This window comes from Symphodus melops (assembly GCF_947650265.1).
Source record: "Symphodus melops genome assembly, chromosome: 14".
Classification (NCBI taxonomy): Eukaryota; Metazoa; Chordata; class Actinopteri; order Labriformes; family Labridae; genus Symphodus; species Symphodus melops.
Window position 1 is genome coordinate 18,751,956 of NC_136704.1, and position 16,479 is coordinate 18,768,434.

General features: G+C 39.0%; 2 protein-coding genes across 4 annotated transcripts in view; one reads left to right on the forward strand and one right to left on the reverse strand.

Annotated features, from left to right (window-relative positions):
- LOC306834849 (gamma-aminobutyric acid receptor subunit rho-3-like) overlaps positions 1-16,479 on the forward strand; it is a 40,570-nt gene that overhangs the window by 6,946 nt on the left and 17,145 nt on the right. The window contains exon 2 of one of the 3 annotated variants that reach the window (XM_079361080.1): positions 3,246-3,356. Coding sequence is in view for 2 of the 3 variants with exons in the window: in XM_079361078.1 (XP_079217204.1) it covers positions 13,862-13,998 (137 nt within the window). In the remaining variant the exon portion in view is untranslated. Of the gene's footprint in view, positions 1-3,245; positions 3,357-3,787; positions 3,872-13,538; positions 13,999-16,479 lie in introns of those variants that run through there. The other 2 variants (XM_079361079.1, XM_079361078.1) reach the window with 2 other exon arrangements.
- Positions 883-11,640, reverse strand: hhla2b.1 (HERV-H LTR-associating 2b, tandem duplicate 1). Its single transcript, XM_079361086.1, has 9 exons — positions 11,220-11,640; positions 10,159-10,205; positions 8,167-8,393; positions 4,856-5,206; positions 4,197-4,481; positions 3,666-3,989; positions 3,239-3,346; positions 1,965-2,024; positions 883-1,673 (listed from the first exon to the last, which is right to left on the reverse strand). Exons 3-9 carry the CDS (start codon positions 8,234-8,236, stop codon positions 1,576-1,578), a joined length of 1,296 nt encoding a protein of 431 aa, XP_079217212.1. The 5' UTR covers positions 8,237-8,393; positions 10,159-10,205; positions 11,220-11,640; the 3' UTR covers positions 883-1,575.

The window sequence follows — 16,479 nt, forward strand, 5'->3', positions numbered from 1 at the left end:
ATTTGAATCCAATCATTTAATCAATGATTGTTTATTGGCCTATATGTTCACATTCAAGTTCCATACAGTACGATTTTAAAAGACCTTTTTCTTTTGTGTTTGCTCATTTTTCTTCAGCCCTGTGAACAACTTTAATCTGACCCGGTGTTTCCTGAACCCTGAACTTCCTGCTAAACAGAGGAAACTGGAAAATGTTACAGCTTTGTCCTGAATTTCTGTGTTGTGAGTCAAACTCTGAACCAGCCCCAGAGATTGGATTTGAACATGTTTTAAACAGACTTACATGTTGGACAAAAAGGCTTAAGATTGATGTTCCAAATCACGATTGAAAGGTGAATTGGACCATACATAGCTCACTATTATTTAATATAAAAAAAGTTACACATTGGACTATTTTGTATTGACTCAGATTTAAAAAGAGACGCAAACCGGAAACAAGTCTTTTTAATGGCATTACTGTACATTATCTATGACACATTTGTGAAAGAGATCAAGTATAAATCAGGGAGACAGACGGCTGTATATGGCAGTGCAGAGACCAGCAGAAACTATTCTAACCTGCTTCGGATGACTTTGATCACATCATTTTACGACAGCAGGTTAAACATTCATCTCTACAAGTCAAAAAGAAAGTATTTATTTTCCTGTGATTCACTGTCTCATTCATTTTTTCTTAGTCCACCAGGACACAGTTTAACCTCTGTGCATTTTTAACAGTGAAGTTTCAAATGAAACACAACAAGATGCAAAATCATTGAGCCAGGCTCCTTACTAGTAACGAGAATATTTAACTTCTGCTTCAAACTTCAGAAAGAAAACACCACCTGCTTTAAAACATCATAAAATGAACATGTATCCATTTTAAACTTTAAAAGTGTGTTTTAGTTCTGAGCCCTCTTGTGACTTTGTTGTGACTCTTTTCCACCAAGTAGTATCGAGGTCTGATTTAACTTCAAGGTCAAAAACAGAGACAAATGGTCTGATTTTTTTTTTTTTATCTGAAGAACCTTGAGAGTCGAGAACAAAACACTTTAAACAATAAACAGAGCAAAATTATCAGCCCTTCTTCCAGGTGGCGTCCAGTGAATACTTGGTTCCTGAGTAGAAACCTTGTCTTTGCAAATGTTATCAGCAGTTGGAAAGTCTCCCAGTAAATCTATGCTGCTCACAGCTGTACTGATTAAAAAGCAGTAGCAGGGTCAGGAACGGTGTTTCAGGGTGAGGAACAAATTCAAACATTTCCCCACAGGTCAAAACACACGGCTCCTGTGGTGGAAAATGTCTTTTAGAATCAGTCTTAAAAACCAGCCGGGTCATAGCTGCATCAACACAGTCAACCAACCCTTTATGGAAACATTTGAAACGTTTAGTTTTCCAGTTTTTTGAGTGAATACTTTTTTTCCCAGCAGAGTAACAATTCTTAAGTTAATAGGCTACTTTGATAATTTAAAATAAATTCCTCTTAAAGAAACATCCTGACTTCTAAGAAGCAGTTAGTTCCTTGTCAGTGTGTATCGATGCGTTTTGGTTTCGTTAGTAGTTCATTAGTGATAGATTCTTCCAGGTTGTTGGTTCTCATGTTAACGAAGCATCACTCTGCTGTGCTGTTTGTCCTCTCGTGCCGCCTACAGTCAAAGGGCTGCTGTCGTTCAGGTTACTGTCAGCTGCTGAGTCTGTAAGGAAGATGAAATGAGTGAGGGTGATGGGAAGGAAAATTGCAAGAACTTCAAAGTAGAAAAGCAATCCTTCTTTCTTGATAAGTGATCAGTTCTTGATAAGGAAGTTCTGAAAAATGTAGTTTAAATTAATGTATACCTGGAAGGAGTAAGCACATGAGAGTAACGATCAACAAGTAAACAAAAGTGAAAGTGAAACCTTTCATGAGAACATATCAGAAGAGTTGATCTGTAGCTCCCCCTGGTGTTAAAATGTGGTAGTATATGTGAATTCTTTTGAAGACTGACCTTTAACTAAACGCAGCTCTGTCACTTCTTCTGGGTCGTTTTTGTCTTTTGAGTTCCCACCTGTAAACAGAGAAGAGACTCATGATATGGGAAATGGCATTTGAAAAATCTCACATGGACTTCAAAATGTGATTTAGTTCAAAAACCTGATCCGAAGATTGACTACATTAACAATATGACCCGGATCCAGTTAGTTGTAACTGGTGTGACTGGTGTGGGTGTGTTATGGCAGGTGTGCTGAAGAACTTGGCTACTGTAGTTTTATTTTTTATTTTTAGTTCACTTCCTCATTTCTGTTCTACTTTTCAGTAAACGTGTTTGAGGAGTAGTTTTATTGTGTGTAATGTATATTGTAGCTGTTCACAGAGTCTGTATTTTCACATGGATGGAAAATGAAAGCTATATTTAGCTGTCATTGAAGAAAAGAAATCTGTTTAATGCACTCGTACTTTTCTGAACACACACTGAGTGAGCACACACACACACACACCTGTTTCATGATCATGAGTTTGATCGGGGAAGATTTTTAATACCATTAAATGATTCATTTCAGAAGTGATTTTTGCTTTCATTAGTCGATGACCAAATAAAACTCATTTCATTTTTATTTGGCCTACTTTGTCCATCCATGTTTTTATGACTGAACATTTCTGTAATATACTTACTATACATTTATGTGGATAGAAAGATAATGTTATAAATACTGTAAGTACTTCGTATTGTATTGAAGATTGAAGTATTTGTGCTACACTTGACTTAAAAAAAACTGTGCTTCTTGGATTATTGTTAAATGACTACTTACAAACTGATGATTGGTTATAATAAATCAATAAAATAGACTTATTATATATAATATAATTATAATAGACTATTTCTGTTGTAGTAGAGTCACTATTTTGATACCTAAAGTATTTTTTCTGATACCCTGTGTATATATTTGGAGTAGAGGGCCTTTACCCTTACCCTTTAGTTTTCAGATCAAATTAACCTATAATGTTCAACGTGATGTTTTTTTTAAATTTTGTATGAAGTCAAAGGAGACTCTTCCAGTTGCGCTAAATACACAAACAAAAGAATCAGATAAAGATCAATGATGAGCTGTTTTTAATGTGAATCACCTTCTACCAAGACCAAAGCAAGTTATTTTCACATGGTGACGTACATATGTCCACACATTCAGACAGAGTTTCTGCCCTCTGATTGGATTTAAAAGTCAAGTCAAGCTGTCTTCTTTTTCTCATTTAATGTCCATATCACCTTGATTCCATCTTTACCTTTTAGCTTCTTGAAGGCGAGCATGCCAGCCAGAGCGAGGACCAGCAATGCGATGATGAGACCCACAATCCACCAATGAGACACCTTCGCTGAAGTGCTTCGGTCAGCTGCACACAGGTAACAGTACAAACAAATGAGCAATCAATAAACACACTTAAATACTTTTGTTGAATAATTCCTAAACAAGATCGTTTTCGTCAACTTTTTTAAAATAATATTTTTAAAACTTTTCGATGCCATGTGTTCTTAAATGATAAGAGAGAGAGAGAGAGAGAGGGCGAGAGAGGGCTGATTTAGATTTACTGGTTGGCAAGTACTCAGAAGTAGTTTTGGAAAAAGTTACAGCCAAAATAAAGAATCCATGCTGTGTTCTTTGATGCATCCCAGTAATAAAACCACACAGGCTATTTGTGTTTATAATCTTACCTACAGAACCGTCAATAGTGACATCAGTGCGTTCGGTGTGAGTGCTGTACGGCACAGAGAACACACAAGTGTACCTTCCCGTGTGTTCTGTGTGCTTTGGATCCATCAGACGCAGAGAGCCGTCTCCAAACGGAACCATACCATCCAGCTCCACATGGTTTTCCCATGGCGGCGAGGAGACGCTCTTCTCGGAATGGCTGTCATAGGTAAGGATGAGGGAGGGGTCCTCACTGTTGGTGAAAGTCCAGTGGAGGATGGGGTTGTTCAGGTAGGGAGGGGCAAAGCAGGGGATAGTCAGGTCTCTCCCTTGACTTCCTTTGATTTCTGGTTGAGAGCAAAAAACAGTCACAAAAGTTCTTCCAAATGACAACATATGAATCTGTCACACAGCAGTTTTTTAAACTTCTGTATACTTCATACAAACCCATAAAAATGATGTCTAATATGGTAGAGAGGGACTTCCTACTTTAAAAAAAAACCAAAACAAAAACATTGTGTCTTGAGTCGTCATTAAGAATAGTGTTTGTGTACCTCTTTCCCTGAGTGAGGTGGTCCATGCTGGGCCACCGTAGGATGTTGTGACTCGACAGATGTAGATGAGGTCAGGTTGTCCTTTTAACCTCCTGAGGCGGCTGTCCACCATGTAAAGCCCCTGTTTGTTTGACTGTATGCGTGTGACTGGTCGGAGGTCCTCCAAAGTCTGGGGTTCGGTTGCCCAGGTTACACGTGGAGCCGGGAAGACATCACGAGCAGTGCACTTCATCTCCTCGTAGCCGCTGAGCCTCGTTAACTCCAGAGACAGGGAACGGATGGGCGCTACACACACACGCACACACACACACACACACACACACACACACACACACACACACACACACACACACACACACACACACACACACACATAGACAAAGAAACTCACAGCATGCTCAAATGTTTCCCGGTAGCCCCGGATGACAGACTCCAAATGCCAGGCCCAATATAGCCTTGCAGTGAGTCATGTCACTCTGATGCAGATAACAGAAGAGCTCTGTTAACACAATAATTTATAAACACACAAACATTCTTACAAAAATCACAGTTTTTTTAATTATCATACACCACGAAATGAACTGGACAGAAAACGAGTTAGTTTCAACAACAATCGACCCTAAAAGCACTCTCACATTAAGTCACAATAATAAACTCACCTTCAACCTTCACAATGACCTTTGCATTGTGTTCGCTCGTAGAGGTGTGCACGTGACACCTGTACGTGCCCCTGTCCTTTGGATTAGTCCTTCTCAGTATGAGCGTGGCGTTCCCACGGGATATCAGGTGGGGGGAAATGGAGGCGCGACCGAGAAGCTGCTCATGCTCAAAGTGTTCTTCGCTGACGCCATCATCATCATCGTCATCATCATCGTCATCGTCGTCATTGTCCCGCTCGAACTTGTAAACAACAACGTCCTGTTTGTACCACTTAATGGTCTCCTCGCTCCCTGGCACAAAGCTGCAGGGGAGCACGCACTCCTCCGAGATGGCACACGTCACAGCGACATCTGATCAAATAAATAAATTGTATCAGCTCGTTACACAAAATGTGTCGTGTAAAGTTAGTGACACTTCTCGATGGCCACACCCAGCTGGCAGTTCGAGCTTACTTAAGATTGAATCATTTTAATCTATTATTTCTGTCAATGTAATAAAATAAATGCCTTGCATTATAATACTGGGTCTCAGGAAGTTCTGACAGTATGAGCTGCAAAGGCAAGCACAGCCGGTGAGGGATGCAAACTATAGTTCACTATAATGGTGACCTTCAGTTATTTGTCACCATTTTGGAAAGTAGATGACGAAAGAGGAAAAATCTAAGTATTTCACAACTTGCACATTATGACACATCAGGTCAACTTCCCTTTATTGCTTCACATTAAAAGTGGAGGTGTGACGTAACTCTCATAATGACTAATAGATAACAATGAAAATTACCTTTTAACTCTTGAGAAACACAAGTGGGTAAAACTCCCTAGTTCTCACACGCCATCCTCTTCTTGTCAGCATGTTTAGCCGTCATCTGTTTGAAATGAGCCTTGATTGAGAGTTCAGTTTTGCTCTTGAACTAATAAGCGTCAGTACTGTCACGAGTACAAGCAACTTTTAGAAGAGAAATTGTTTCTGTTGCTTATTCTAGATGTTAGATAGTCATCTCTCTCTCTATGACCACACAATGATGATACCGTAGGAGGCTGGCTCAAGAATGATGTTTGCCTATGGTACAGTTTGTTTTACTTTCATTTTTATCTAAGTTTAAAGAATAGAATAAGACCAAAGTGGTGCATGTTTTAGTACTTGGGAAGTAACCATAAAGAACATTGAATGAAAGGTGGTCTGCTGTCATCCTGATAGTTGGCTCCTTGCATGGATATCGGGTGCCTTGATTGAGATATCTCAAAAACTAATTCCAGCCACATATGAAGGAAACGTGTAAACTCTGTCATGTGGTCTTGTTCAATCACTGCCCAGCGAAGGGTTAAGAGTTTCCAGCTCTGCTCCCTCTTTACTACAACTGTTCCTCAAATGCCTTCATTATTGCTGGCACTGCCTTTATTTGTCTGTTAATCTTTTTATCCATCATTGTCATTTGCGGAAAAAGAACCAGACTTAGAGGTATATGAACTCCTTTACAAGAGGCAGTCACCCTCTTCCAACCAAGGGGAACTTTTCTACTTCTTTATACAAAGCTGGAGCTTAAGACTTGGAGGTGACAACTCTGTCTTCTTAAAGCTATTTTACTACACTATTTTACTATTTACTATTTTAGTAACAGCTTTTAGTTGAAGTTGACTATGTTTCACAATGGGATTATTGAGCACAAAACAAGAAATACCACTTGCTTTTGACAAGCTTGTAAAGAGATGAAGGATTTCAAATAGCCTGTTGTTTTAAGAGATTTGTGAACCAATCGTTTAAGCATGTTTAAGCACCTTTGACCACACCCCTTTAGTTGTCATAGGCAGGTGTTTATCTCCAGCTGTCATTGGAAAAGGTAATATAAGGAGCCTGCAGTCAGAATGATTTATTAAACAGGTTTTTTTACTCATATTTTTTGCTGGCTCTTGTTGTTTTATTGAGTACCTTTACTCGGTGAAAGATGCCTTTTTGATCTCATCGTTAGCAGTGTTGAACTGAAACAATTCCTGCAGAAAGTTAGATTCCTAGAAGTGCTTTACAAGCATCTAATAGGATTCTTACTACATGTTTAATGATAACGCCTTCATCACATGCTAAAATTAGACGTTGATTATCCTGTGTCTCTGACAGGTTCTCTCTGGACAACTTGTGGAAATAGCCCAAGTCAAAACCATATCAGCTCCTTGGTTTTGTGCCAAAAGGGTATCATATTGGATTTTTCTGTTTGTGTTTGTGCTTCATATTCTCATGCATGTGTTTGTAAGACAAAGTGACGGTTACTGGCTTCACAACAGATGAATGGCTCGAGGGATTATTTGTGACTTTATCTCCAAAGGAGTTCTTTCAGCACCTTCCCCACCTCTCTTACTGTGTTATGTCTTCTCATGCTCACAGCTGTTCCCCTCATGTCTGCTCTCCTTGTAAATCCAAACTTTGGCAGCAGTAGAGTACTGACTCAGAGCTGTGACTCACACCTGCAAGATGTAGCCAAGCAGCTGACCGACTTACCTGCCTGACTGCCAGGTGATGTTTGCTCATGTCAAACAGTGATGTGAAGTCTCACAGTGTTTCAGCTTGAAAAATCTGCAGACTAAACATGGTTTCTTGAAGATCTGACCCAAAGCTTTTTAATAAGTCTGTAGCCTATATTATATTTTCAACACACTAGAGTTGTGATCATCATATGATATTGCATGACCATTATCAAAGCGAAACTCCATCTAAAGACATTTGCTTGGTTGACAGTAGTAGCACTGCAGCTAAAAATCTCCCGGTGTACCAGGCCTTATCCTGTCCGAGTAGTTTTGGTACCCAAACCAAACCAAAAGTGGGTCACAGTTTGTCAGTGTTAAGGAACTAAAACGACTTTGTTTGGTTTAGAAAAAACACTGAGGTTTCCTTTTTCTTTTTTCTCCAGCTGTTAGTAATCAAGTGGTTGAGCAAACTGTAACCTTGGTTTTAAGAAATCATGGTTGGAACAATTAAATTGAGACCAGACAGACATTCCCTTTAAGTCCAGCTGTTTCACTGTTTTTTTTTTTTCACTTTCTGTGGTTGGAGAATAGTTCCACCCTGAGTTCATACCTGACGTCAGCGTTCAAAGGAAAATGTTTGAATAAGCCTTCTGACTAATACGCTACAACTCTCTATTACAGGAGGAAATGTTTCCCTCAATTTTGCAACTTGGTCAGTTTAAAATATTTTCATTCAAACTAGATCTGTGTATCAGGTGCTGTAAGGAAATCCTCCCGTATTTTATTCCCTGTGAGTATTTCCTCTCTAACAGATCAGTTGAGGCTGCAGGACAAAGACGTGTTTGTGTCCTTACCTGGGGTTTTGTCCTGCGTGGCGAAACTGATCCAGAGAAGGAAACAGGCCCAGGTCTGTACTGCGGACATGATTTCCTTACAGTTCAACACATTAACTGCTCAGATGGACAGAAACATTCAACTGCAGTCACGTCTTCAGTCCATGGTTCCTTCTGAGATGAGTGTTTCCACTTGTTTTCCCTCCCTTTTTCTTCCGGCAGGGTTTTCCTTGGATCTCTCTGGGTGGCTTTCATCACACACAGAAATACAGGGAAAAAGGAAGAGAAAAAGACTAATTAGAGAGGCATTCTCGATGAAATTGACACAGGACGATATTCAGCGTAAAACGTGACAGAACATGTGCAGCTATGTGAGGAGAATCCAGGTTTGATCCTGTGATGAGCCTGCTCTCACCCTCAAACCGCCTTCAAACGATTACAATAAAAGTGAGATCGGCCTCAAAAGCCCTGCACTCTTTCATCCTCCACAAATCATTATTGTTTTCCTCTACCTCTAAATTCCTCAGCCTCCCTTCCCGCGTTGCGCCCTCTCTTTTTATCTCACCGAGGGATAGATAAGCGAAAAGGAAGAGGATACATCTTTTCACGCACAATACAAACCTGTCACGTTATCTCAACACTCTCTTAACTGTCCAAAACAAACACAGGTGAACTTAGAACAGCACATCAAAGAGTGCATTTTTAAAACTTGAGAAAGAGGAAAAATGTCACTTTATTATTAAGTGGAGTAAATGGAGATGAGCCAGGCGTGCAGGTTTCATGCTTTCATTATTAGTCCCTTAATAATGAAACCGTCCTGCATTAAAGCTGAAGACAATTTCCTGTTTCATTTTTATAGACCAAGGAAGAAGCACATTATCTTTTATTCACTGCTTTCTGTTGGCTTCAGAACAAAAGCTGCACCTGGATATTTTCCAAATAACGCCTCATGGTAACGAATGAAAAGTGGAGCAACAGTTGAGCAAGCGTCTTCCTTTGTCTTAGCTTGTGTTCTGCAACAAAGCAAGTTTCTTCTTCTTTTTTCTTTTCCTTGAAGGGATGACGGATGATACAAACAATTTCTCTTTGTTCTAAGGTGTTTTTTTAAAGAACATTTAGGAATGCAGCCCAACCGTCAGGTAATGCAGCGTTACAAATGTGCAAAATTCTGCATAAAACCACAGCATTACATGTTCATGATTAAAATGAGTAATGGGAACCTTTCTTCACTGCTGCTGCTGCAAAAAGGGAAAACCCCACAATAACAGATATTTAAGGTTAAGAAAGGTAACAAGGTCGTTTAACTTCTTGAGAATGTTTCTTAGTTAATGTCTGTGTGATTAAAATTCAAGTGCATGCAGCTCAAAATTAAATTAAATTGAATGTCGATGGCATTTTTAACAGTAACATGTAAGTGTACTTATAAGAACAGTTTAAGGTCTTCCTCTGAATAATCAACACTTCACCACAAAACACCAGTTATTAACAGAAACTCTTTGACTTCATTAGTCTCTAATTCAGTCAGAACCACTTTGTCAAAATAGATACTTAGACGCAATTATTTATATTTGGCGGTATGGCTCTGTGAGGGATCTCCCTGCCCTTCCACGTGCTTACTTGGAAACCATTAGGCAGGAACAGCACATTTTCCCTTCCCGTGCATACAATGAAAGCTATAAAGCAGGGATATAAGCAGTAAACCCATGCAGAGGAAGCATCAGTGACAAACATGACTTTCAATCAGAAGAGCAAAAATTGAAGAGCAGGGAAGGAGGAGGGATGCAAATGCACTTGGAAATGCAGCATGCAAAGCAGACGAGCTTCTAGGGTCTGTTGGGGCCCAAGGCAAACATTCATTTGGGGCTCCTCCAACCAGCATCCATTATTACTTTCACAGCAATAATACGTCCAACAAAATTTGCACATTTTGAATCAAATGCTGTGGTTTAAAGTTTGTCAGCCCTTGTATTATTGACAGATTTTTACGAGAGTCGTAAATGAACTAACTCTTACCTCAGCTACACTCCCTCCGTATCTGGAGCATAGTGCATTTCACTTAACTGTCAACAACGAGAAAGAGGTTATTATGACGAGTGTGACAACAATGTTCCAGCACATGTGTAGCACACGACAGTCCACACTTAAAAGCACTAACTAACAATGCTGCCTCTAACATGTTAATATGTTTAATTTGAGAAGTGATTAGTTCCATGTTTTGTCAAATATTTTACCAAGATGGTTTTACAATACGTGGGGAAAACCAGATTAAGCATCTCAAGATTCAAAGTGTTTATTGTCATGTGCACAGAGCGATACATGTTTGCTTTTACAATGAAATTCTTACTTTGCCATCCCTAATTAATGCCAACAATAAGATAGTAAAAATAAAAAACAGCATAATAATAATATATACAAATACAGTACAGTATGGCAGTTTAGAGAGCAAATTAACATTTAGTGCAAAAAAAAAAAGAATGTAATATGTGCAAACTGATCAAGAGGTAGATTGTGATTATTACACTGTCAATAGGGTGTTTGGCTGACCCTGCTTTCTGAGGAGACTACTGGACCGAAACATGCATCAAAATGCCCCCTGAGAGGAAACCTGAGCCATCACATACCCTTACCAGAGGGGTCAAGCATCCAGGCTTGGTTTACACCACACATGTAGTTCTTGCCCACATTACAATGTTATGTATTTGAAAATAAAGTTTCAATGGTATTAAAATACTGTGTATATTTTCCCCATTAAAGGAGCAGTGTTAAACAACGAGGACCAAATATTATACATTTGGAGGATAGCTAAATTGTATTCATAATAATGAGTTATTAACTTTTTACTCTCTGATCTCAGTCAATGAATGAAACAAGCCATATTGTGTCTAAAAATGCCAACTAAAGTTTAAAATGAAGATCTTTTGGCTGCAGATACTTAAAAGATGACCAGTATGGATTCCTGCAGACCTTAAACTCCTTATAGAGGTGCCAATAACTAGTTTAACATTATTTTAATCAGAAGAGAAGTACTTGATATCCATGATAAAAGATAACAAAAGCTTAAACTTTGTACTTACAGATGTCCCGGGTCATCAGAAGAAAAACTTTCTTGGTAAAACCTGAAGTGAACAGTTTATAGTCCTGGGATACCACACTGAGCTGTTAGTGTGCTGAAATGAGCTCCATCTGTCAGGTCCTATGCCGGGAAACGTGTGTGAAAGCTGAGAAAACACTCAGAGTGACTCAGATGAAAATCAGGAGAAAGAGGTAGAGGAGCAGAGCTTGAGTCGGCTGCCTCCTGAGGCTGAGTGTTAGCTTGACTGGATCAACAGGTTATTTAGAGAATAGGCAGCTCACACACACTTCACCACACACAGACTAGGCAGGGTAAGGTCGTTTCCCAAACACACAGACACACACACACACACACACACCCTTCTGAATGGGTGGAGAATGGTTGTGACTAGTAAAGTCACAAACATACACACTCACAACCTTCCATATGAGACCGTGTTTCCTCTGCAGCTCCATCAAATGTCAGCGGGGTTTGCTTAAAAGAGCAGCTCTGTTTTAGTGCCTGCTGTAATACCAGCAGCTATGACTTGTATGTCAGACAGCCCACAGAGAGGGTGTCACACACCTGCGAGCACCTAACACACACAATGGACTTTCATGTAGCACACAGAATAAACACCCTTGCCTAAAGTCCGCACATCAAATGTTGAAGATCTGTCTTTAAGTTTTGGATTTACACATTCAATTTATTCATCTTTTTACTTTGTTGGCATAAGTTTGGATGTCACTTCAGGCTCAAATACTGATAATGCCTAATCTTTTTATATCCATAATTATTCCTATCTTTGACTTACATTTGGACCCTTATATAACCCTTTATTCCCTGAGTACCTCAGCATATTATTATCAAATATTATTATGATTTAAAAGCTATGCGAGACTGCATTTTTTACTAAATATTTATATATATATATATATATATTTATTTATTTTCTAACCAGGAACAAGAAATCTGGTGTAAAGTGGAGTCCTGGCCTTGATCCCAACTCAAGTGTTTCATAAACAAAAAACAATACACTCGATTAAAACAAGCTGTAGCGCTCAACTATCAGGGTTTGAGTATCAAGTGGTTGAATTACTTATTTTTACCTTTGAGTTTCTGCCATGCTTATAGAATAACGTTATGTTTTTATATAGTGCTTGTAATACATTAATACATTGAAAGCGATATATAAATCATTTAGCCCTTTTCTTTAGATGAGAACTAACATCAGAAAACAAATCATTAGATCAGACCCTGTTGGTTTTTTTTTTTTTTTTTTTTAATAATTGAGACCAGTACTCTTTTTCTGTGTTGTATAGATAACTGTTGTTGTAAAACAACTTGACAAGAAAAAAAGGTTTCTTACAAAGGTCACATTGGCATGCAGTCCTTTGACTATACTTCTGTAAAAAATGCTGATTCTTGGCACAATTCCGACAAATTCAGTTTAACAAGAAGTAAAACAATCACAGATGCCGATGAGTAACCTTTAGTTGACCTGGGTACTTTCATTGGCTCTGTTCTCTCTTCTTTAGGGAAGCCCCAATGCAGTGACTCACTTTCATGTGTGGGCACCAGAACCCTGAACTCTCGTACAACAAACATAAAACTTTCAACCACATAGGGGCCATTTTTTACCTTTTCTTTTGAGGAGTCTATCACAGCAATCGTGAATCTCACGTTGTCTTGAAACAGTAGAAGCTGTCTTGGAATATGAATTATTTAGAAAACTCTGAGAAATAGGTTAGGGGGCAAAGGCTAAAGAACTTCACATAGCACGGATGCATCAGCTAAACCAAATGTGTGTTAGATGCATGTATTTGAGGTGCACAGTATATTTTTTGTGTGTGAGACTGTGTGCCTGAGATTATGTGCTACATAGGTGTAAACGTAGGAAGCTTTAGTTAAATCTGGATTAAAAGCAGCTCGCTTCATTTAAACAAAGATTAAGCCTCGGAAGATCTTGACCACCCTTTGTTGTTTGAGCTTCCTCCAAACTCTCGATTAGTTTTCTCACACAAACACAGTCATGAACGCACATAGTGGAGGTGTGCGCTCACCTCATATAATCACACCAGGTGCCTGTTTTTTCATTGTCCTGCTGAGAAAATCCTGATTACTGATGGCTTTGTGTGTGTGTGTGACTGTTTGTAGGTTAGTGAAAGATTGCTGCGGCTGCAGATAAGAGGATTAGAGTGGAATTAGTGTCATTCCTCTATTGCCACGAAGAATAGATTCATATCGATTTTAATCAGAGGCAGAAAGATGCACAGAAAAGCAGATGAAGCGCACAGGAACAGACTGTGACAGGTGGAGTGACTGAAGCTGGAGAGAGGACAAAACTCCTGGAGATCATCGCAATCGGGATGTTCAGCAGGACACAAAGGAACTAAAAAAAACAACTGCTGAAAAAATATTTGCATGTACAAACATATACACATGCACTTAACCAAAAACTTCAAGGGACCACTCATGCATTTTCCTCGGAGTGAAGTTTTGCCCATGTTCTGGATCTCTCTGGTTGTGGAAACTTCCAGCGGCTGTGGGATGTTTGACCAGAACCACCAGAGTTAGTCTGCAGAGACCTGGAGCTGGAGCTGGTGGGTTGCTGTGGCCGGGATGCTGCCGTTGTGTCAGTGGTGGCGGGGAAACCTGTGAGACATGAGGGTGGACATGCTGACCTTTCTGGCTCTGGCCACAGCAAGCCTGTTCGCAATTGTGATGGGTGGTCGCAGCTCTGGACGCAGGAAGAACAAGGAGGTTTTCCTGGGGGAGAATAGCAAGTTCAAGTTTGGAGGGTGAGACGCACGCATTGACATTAGCACATATTACAACAGCTTAGTGTGGATGAAAAAAGGCTGAAAAGCTGACACACACACAAAAACCTTCAGTTTCAAGGATCAGTACACATATACTGTGGTGTAAAAAGTCTTTTATTTATCAGTTTATTTCCTTGATTTAAAATTTTTACTTCTCCCACTCTATGAAGCCTGCTACTTTTTACTAAAAATATTTAGCCAACAGTTGAATTATTTTTTAGAAACCTGAAATATATTTAGATAAATATTAACAGATCTGTTTGTACCATTTAATAAGAACCAGCCTTGCAAATTGTCGTATGTTGACTGTTATTGAAATAATTCCCATTTTTCACAAACATGTTCTCAAATATACTGAAAACACGTTTTTTTATGTAAATATCTTACTACCCATTCTCTCTGCTCCCTTAATGTTGTTACCTCACAGTGGGCTGAGTTAAGTGTGGTACAGGAGTAAGGTTTGTTTTTCTTTAGCGCTTTTTTATTATGAATGACTCAAATTACAAAAATCTTTTGTAAACCTGTCCATGGGTTAAACAACTGATTGCTGAGATGGAGTCAGAAAGAAGCAAACATTTGCGTACTTACTCATCAAACACATGAAGGAACATAACCATATTAGTTTAGCACTGTATGTTAGCATGATGACATTTGCTAATTAGCTCTTAACAGACACGAACGCTGAGGCTAATGGTATTGTCAATATTTTTTTGCTAATGGTATTTTTTTGTTCTTTTTGTTATAAAACATGCAGCCCCCTTTTAAAATTTCTGTATAAAGTTGAAGTGAGCCTGTATGTGAAAGTTGCAGGGAATGTTCAGGAATAGTAAAACTAACATGAGCTAGATGGACCGAGTGATGACATTCATCATGTGACTGTGCAATCTGGTGCCTTTAAATGAAGTAGCATCACCTCACATTGATATAAAGGCTGACTCTGTCATCAGTGACTCTCTTGCCTCATCCCAGATCTTAATACTCAGTAGGCTACTACCCCATTTGTGGGCACCATTAGGTCAGATATTTGGGTGTGTTTGAGTAGCTTAGTGGTTAGTTGGACAACACATATCATTATAACAGTTACTGCATCATATCCTGAGGCTTGTCAGGGGACTTTAATTCTCTTCTAATGAAAGGAACACAGAAGTTCCCATTGTTTTGCTCCTTTTCACTTCCCTTTTTTGCATAAAAAACAAGCTGTCAGTGAAGAGAATTAGACCGCCTTTTTTTCTTTTTTATTGTCTTTAAATTGACAAAAAACAAACTGAAATCTGCCAATATGTGTCTCAAGCCTTCCAGCTTAAAACAATCAGTTACACTTCTCCTGGGGTTATTTGATGTTAAAAAGTAAGCTCACCGCAGTAAATTTCTCGAATCATGGGTTTAAAAGGAAAAAAGCTTCTTTTTCATTGACTGGGCTGTTTTTATTGACTCACAGCAGACGACTGGCCCCTGTAAATTTCCAGCTTCTGGCAAAAAGTTTGCTCTTCAAACAGTTTTTATTTAGAAGAAAGCCGCAGGAAGCTTCTGTTGGAAAGAATGATCGACTGAATGCCGCTTCAGTCCTCTGCATCTCTTAAAAGTTGTGTCAGGGTGTTAAATCACTGAGAAGATTCCACGACCCCCCCCCCAAAAAACACCCAGTTAACACGTTTAACCCAAGTAATAATGAATGTTATGATCCCCTACATTTGATTTTCAATCTCAATGTAGTAGAATAAAGCTTTAAAAACTAATGAAACCCTCATATAATTCATATCATTTCTTGGAAGCTCTACAGTCTGGAACTACAGTTATATTATTTGACATTAGTGGCCAAATGATTAGGAAATCAAGGAAGAGTGTCATGACACCTTTTAATCATTTACACTACAGGGGTGACTGGAAGTGATATCCAACCTGGTGCTTTGCATTGTGGGAAAGAATATGTGTGGAAGACTGGTCTGATGCATACTGTAGTATATATTTTTGGGGCATTTTTGGCCTACTGCGGATCTCATGTTTGTTCACATACTGCATTCTGCATTTTAGCCAAATCAGTACCAGTATAGTTGACGGTTTCAAAGACAGCCTGAATCTGCACAAGAGAGCTCAATGTCCTGCTGCTTTAGATACCAAAAACACAGATCTAACACACATATGAAACAGAAAATATCCTTCAGGTTGGAAACATTTGGAAAAGTCCTGCAGGAGTCAGGATAAGAGCTTAAAGTCAAATATGTGGGTAAGTTAAGGTCTACTGGTTTACTCAAAGTGACCCAGCAGCATGTCGCTTCTTGTTTTTGTACAAAGATAACTGTTTAAAATAAATGATCACAGTGTGTTTCCATGAGTCAGTGTCAGGGTCGAGGTGAAAATGTGGTTTATTTGGATGATTCTGGTTTTGTTTATTTCAAGGTTAATTTAAGGGATTACAGAGATAGGATTTGGCTCAAGTGTGTTGTACACCCTCACAATGAT

Bases quoted from the DNA above. Each gene is read 5' to 3' on its own strand.
- hhla2b.1 (XM_079361086.1), bottom strand. From the start codon at position 8,236: ATGTCCGCAGTACAGACCTGGGCCTGTTTCCTTCTCTGGATCAGTTTC. The intron at 3,347-3,665 runs GTAAGATTATAA...ACCTGTGTGCAG, and splicing joins CACTATTGACGGTTCTGTAG to CTGACCGAAGCACTTCAGCG. The intron at 1,674-1,964 runs GTCAGTCTTCAA...TCTTCCTTACAG, and splicing joins AGAGCTGCGTTTAGTTAAAG to ACTCAGCAGCTGACAGTAAC.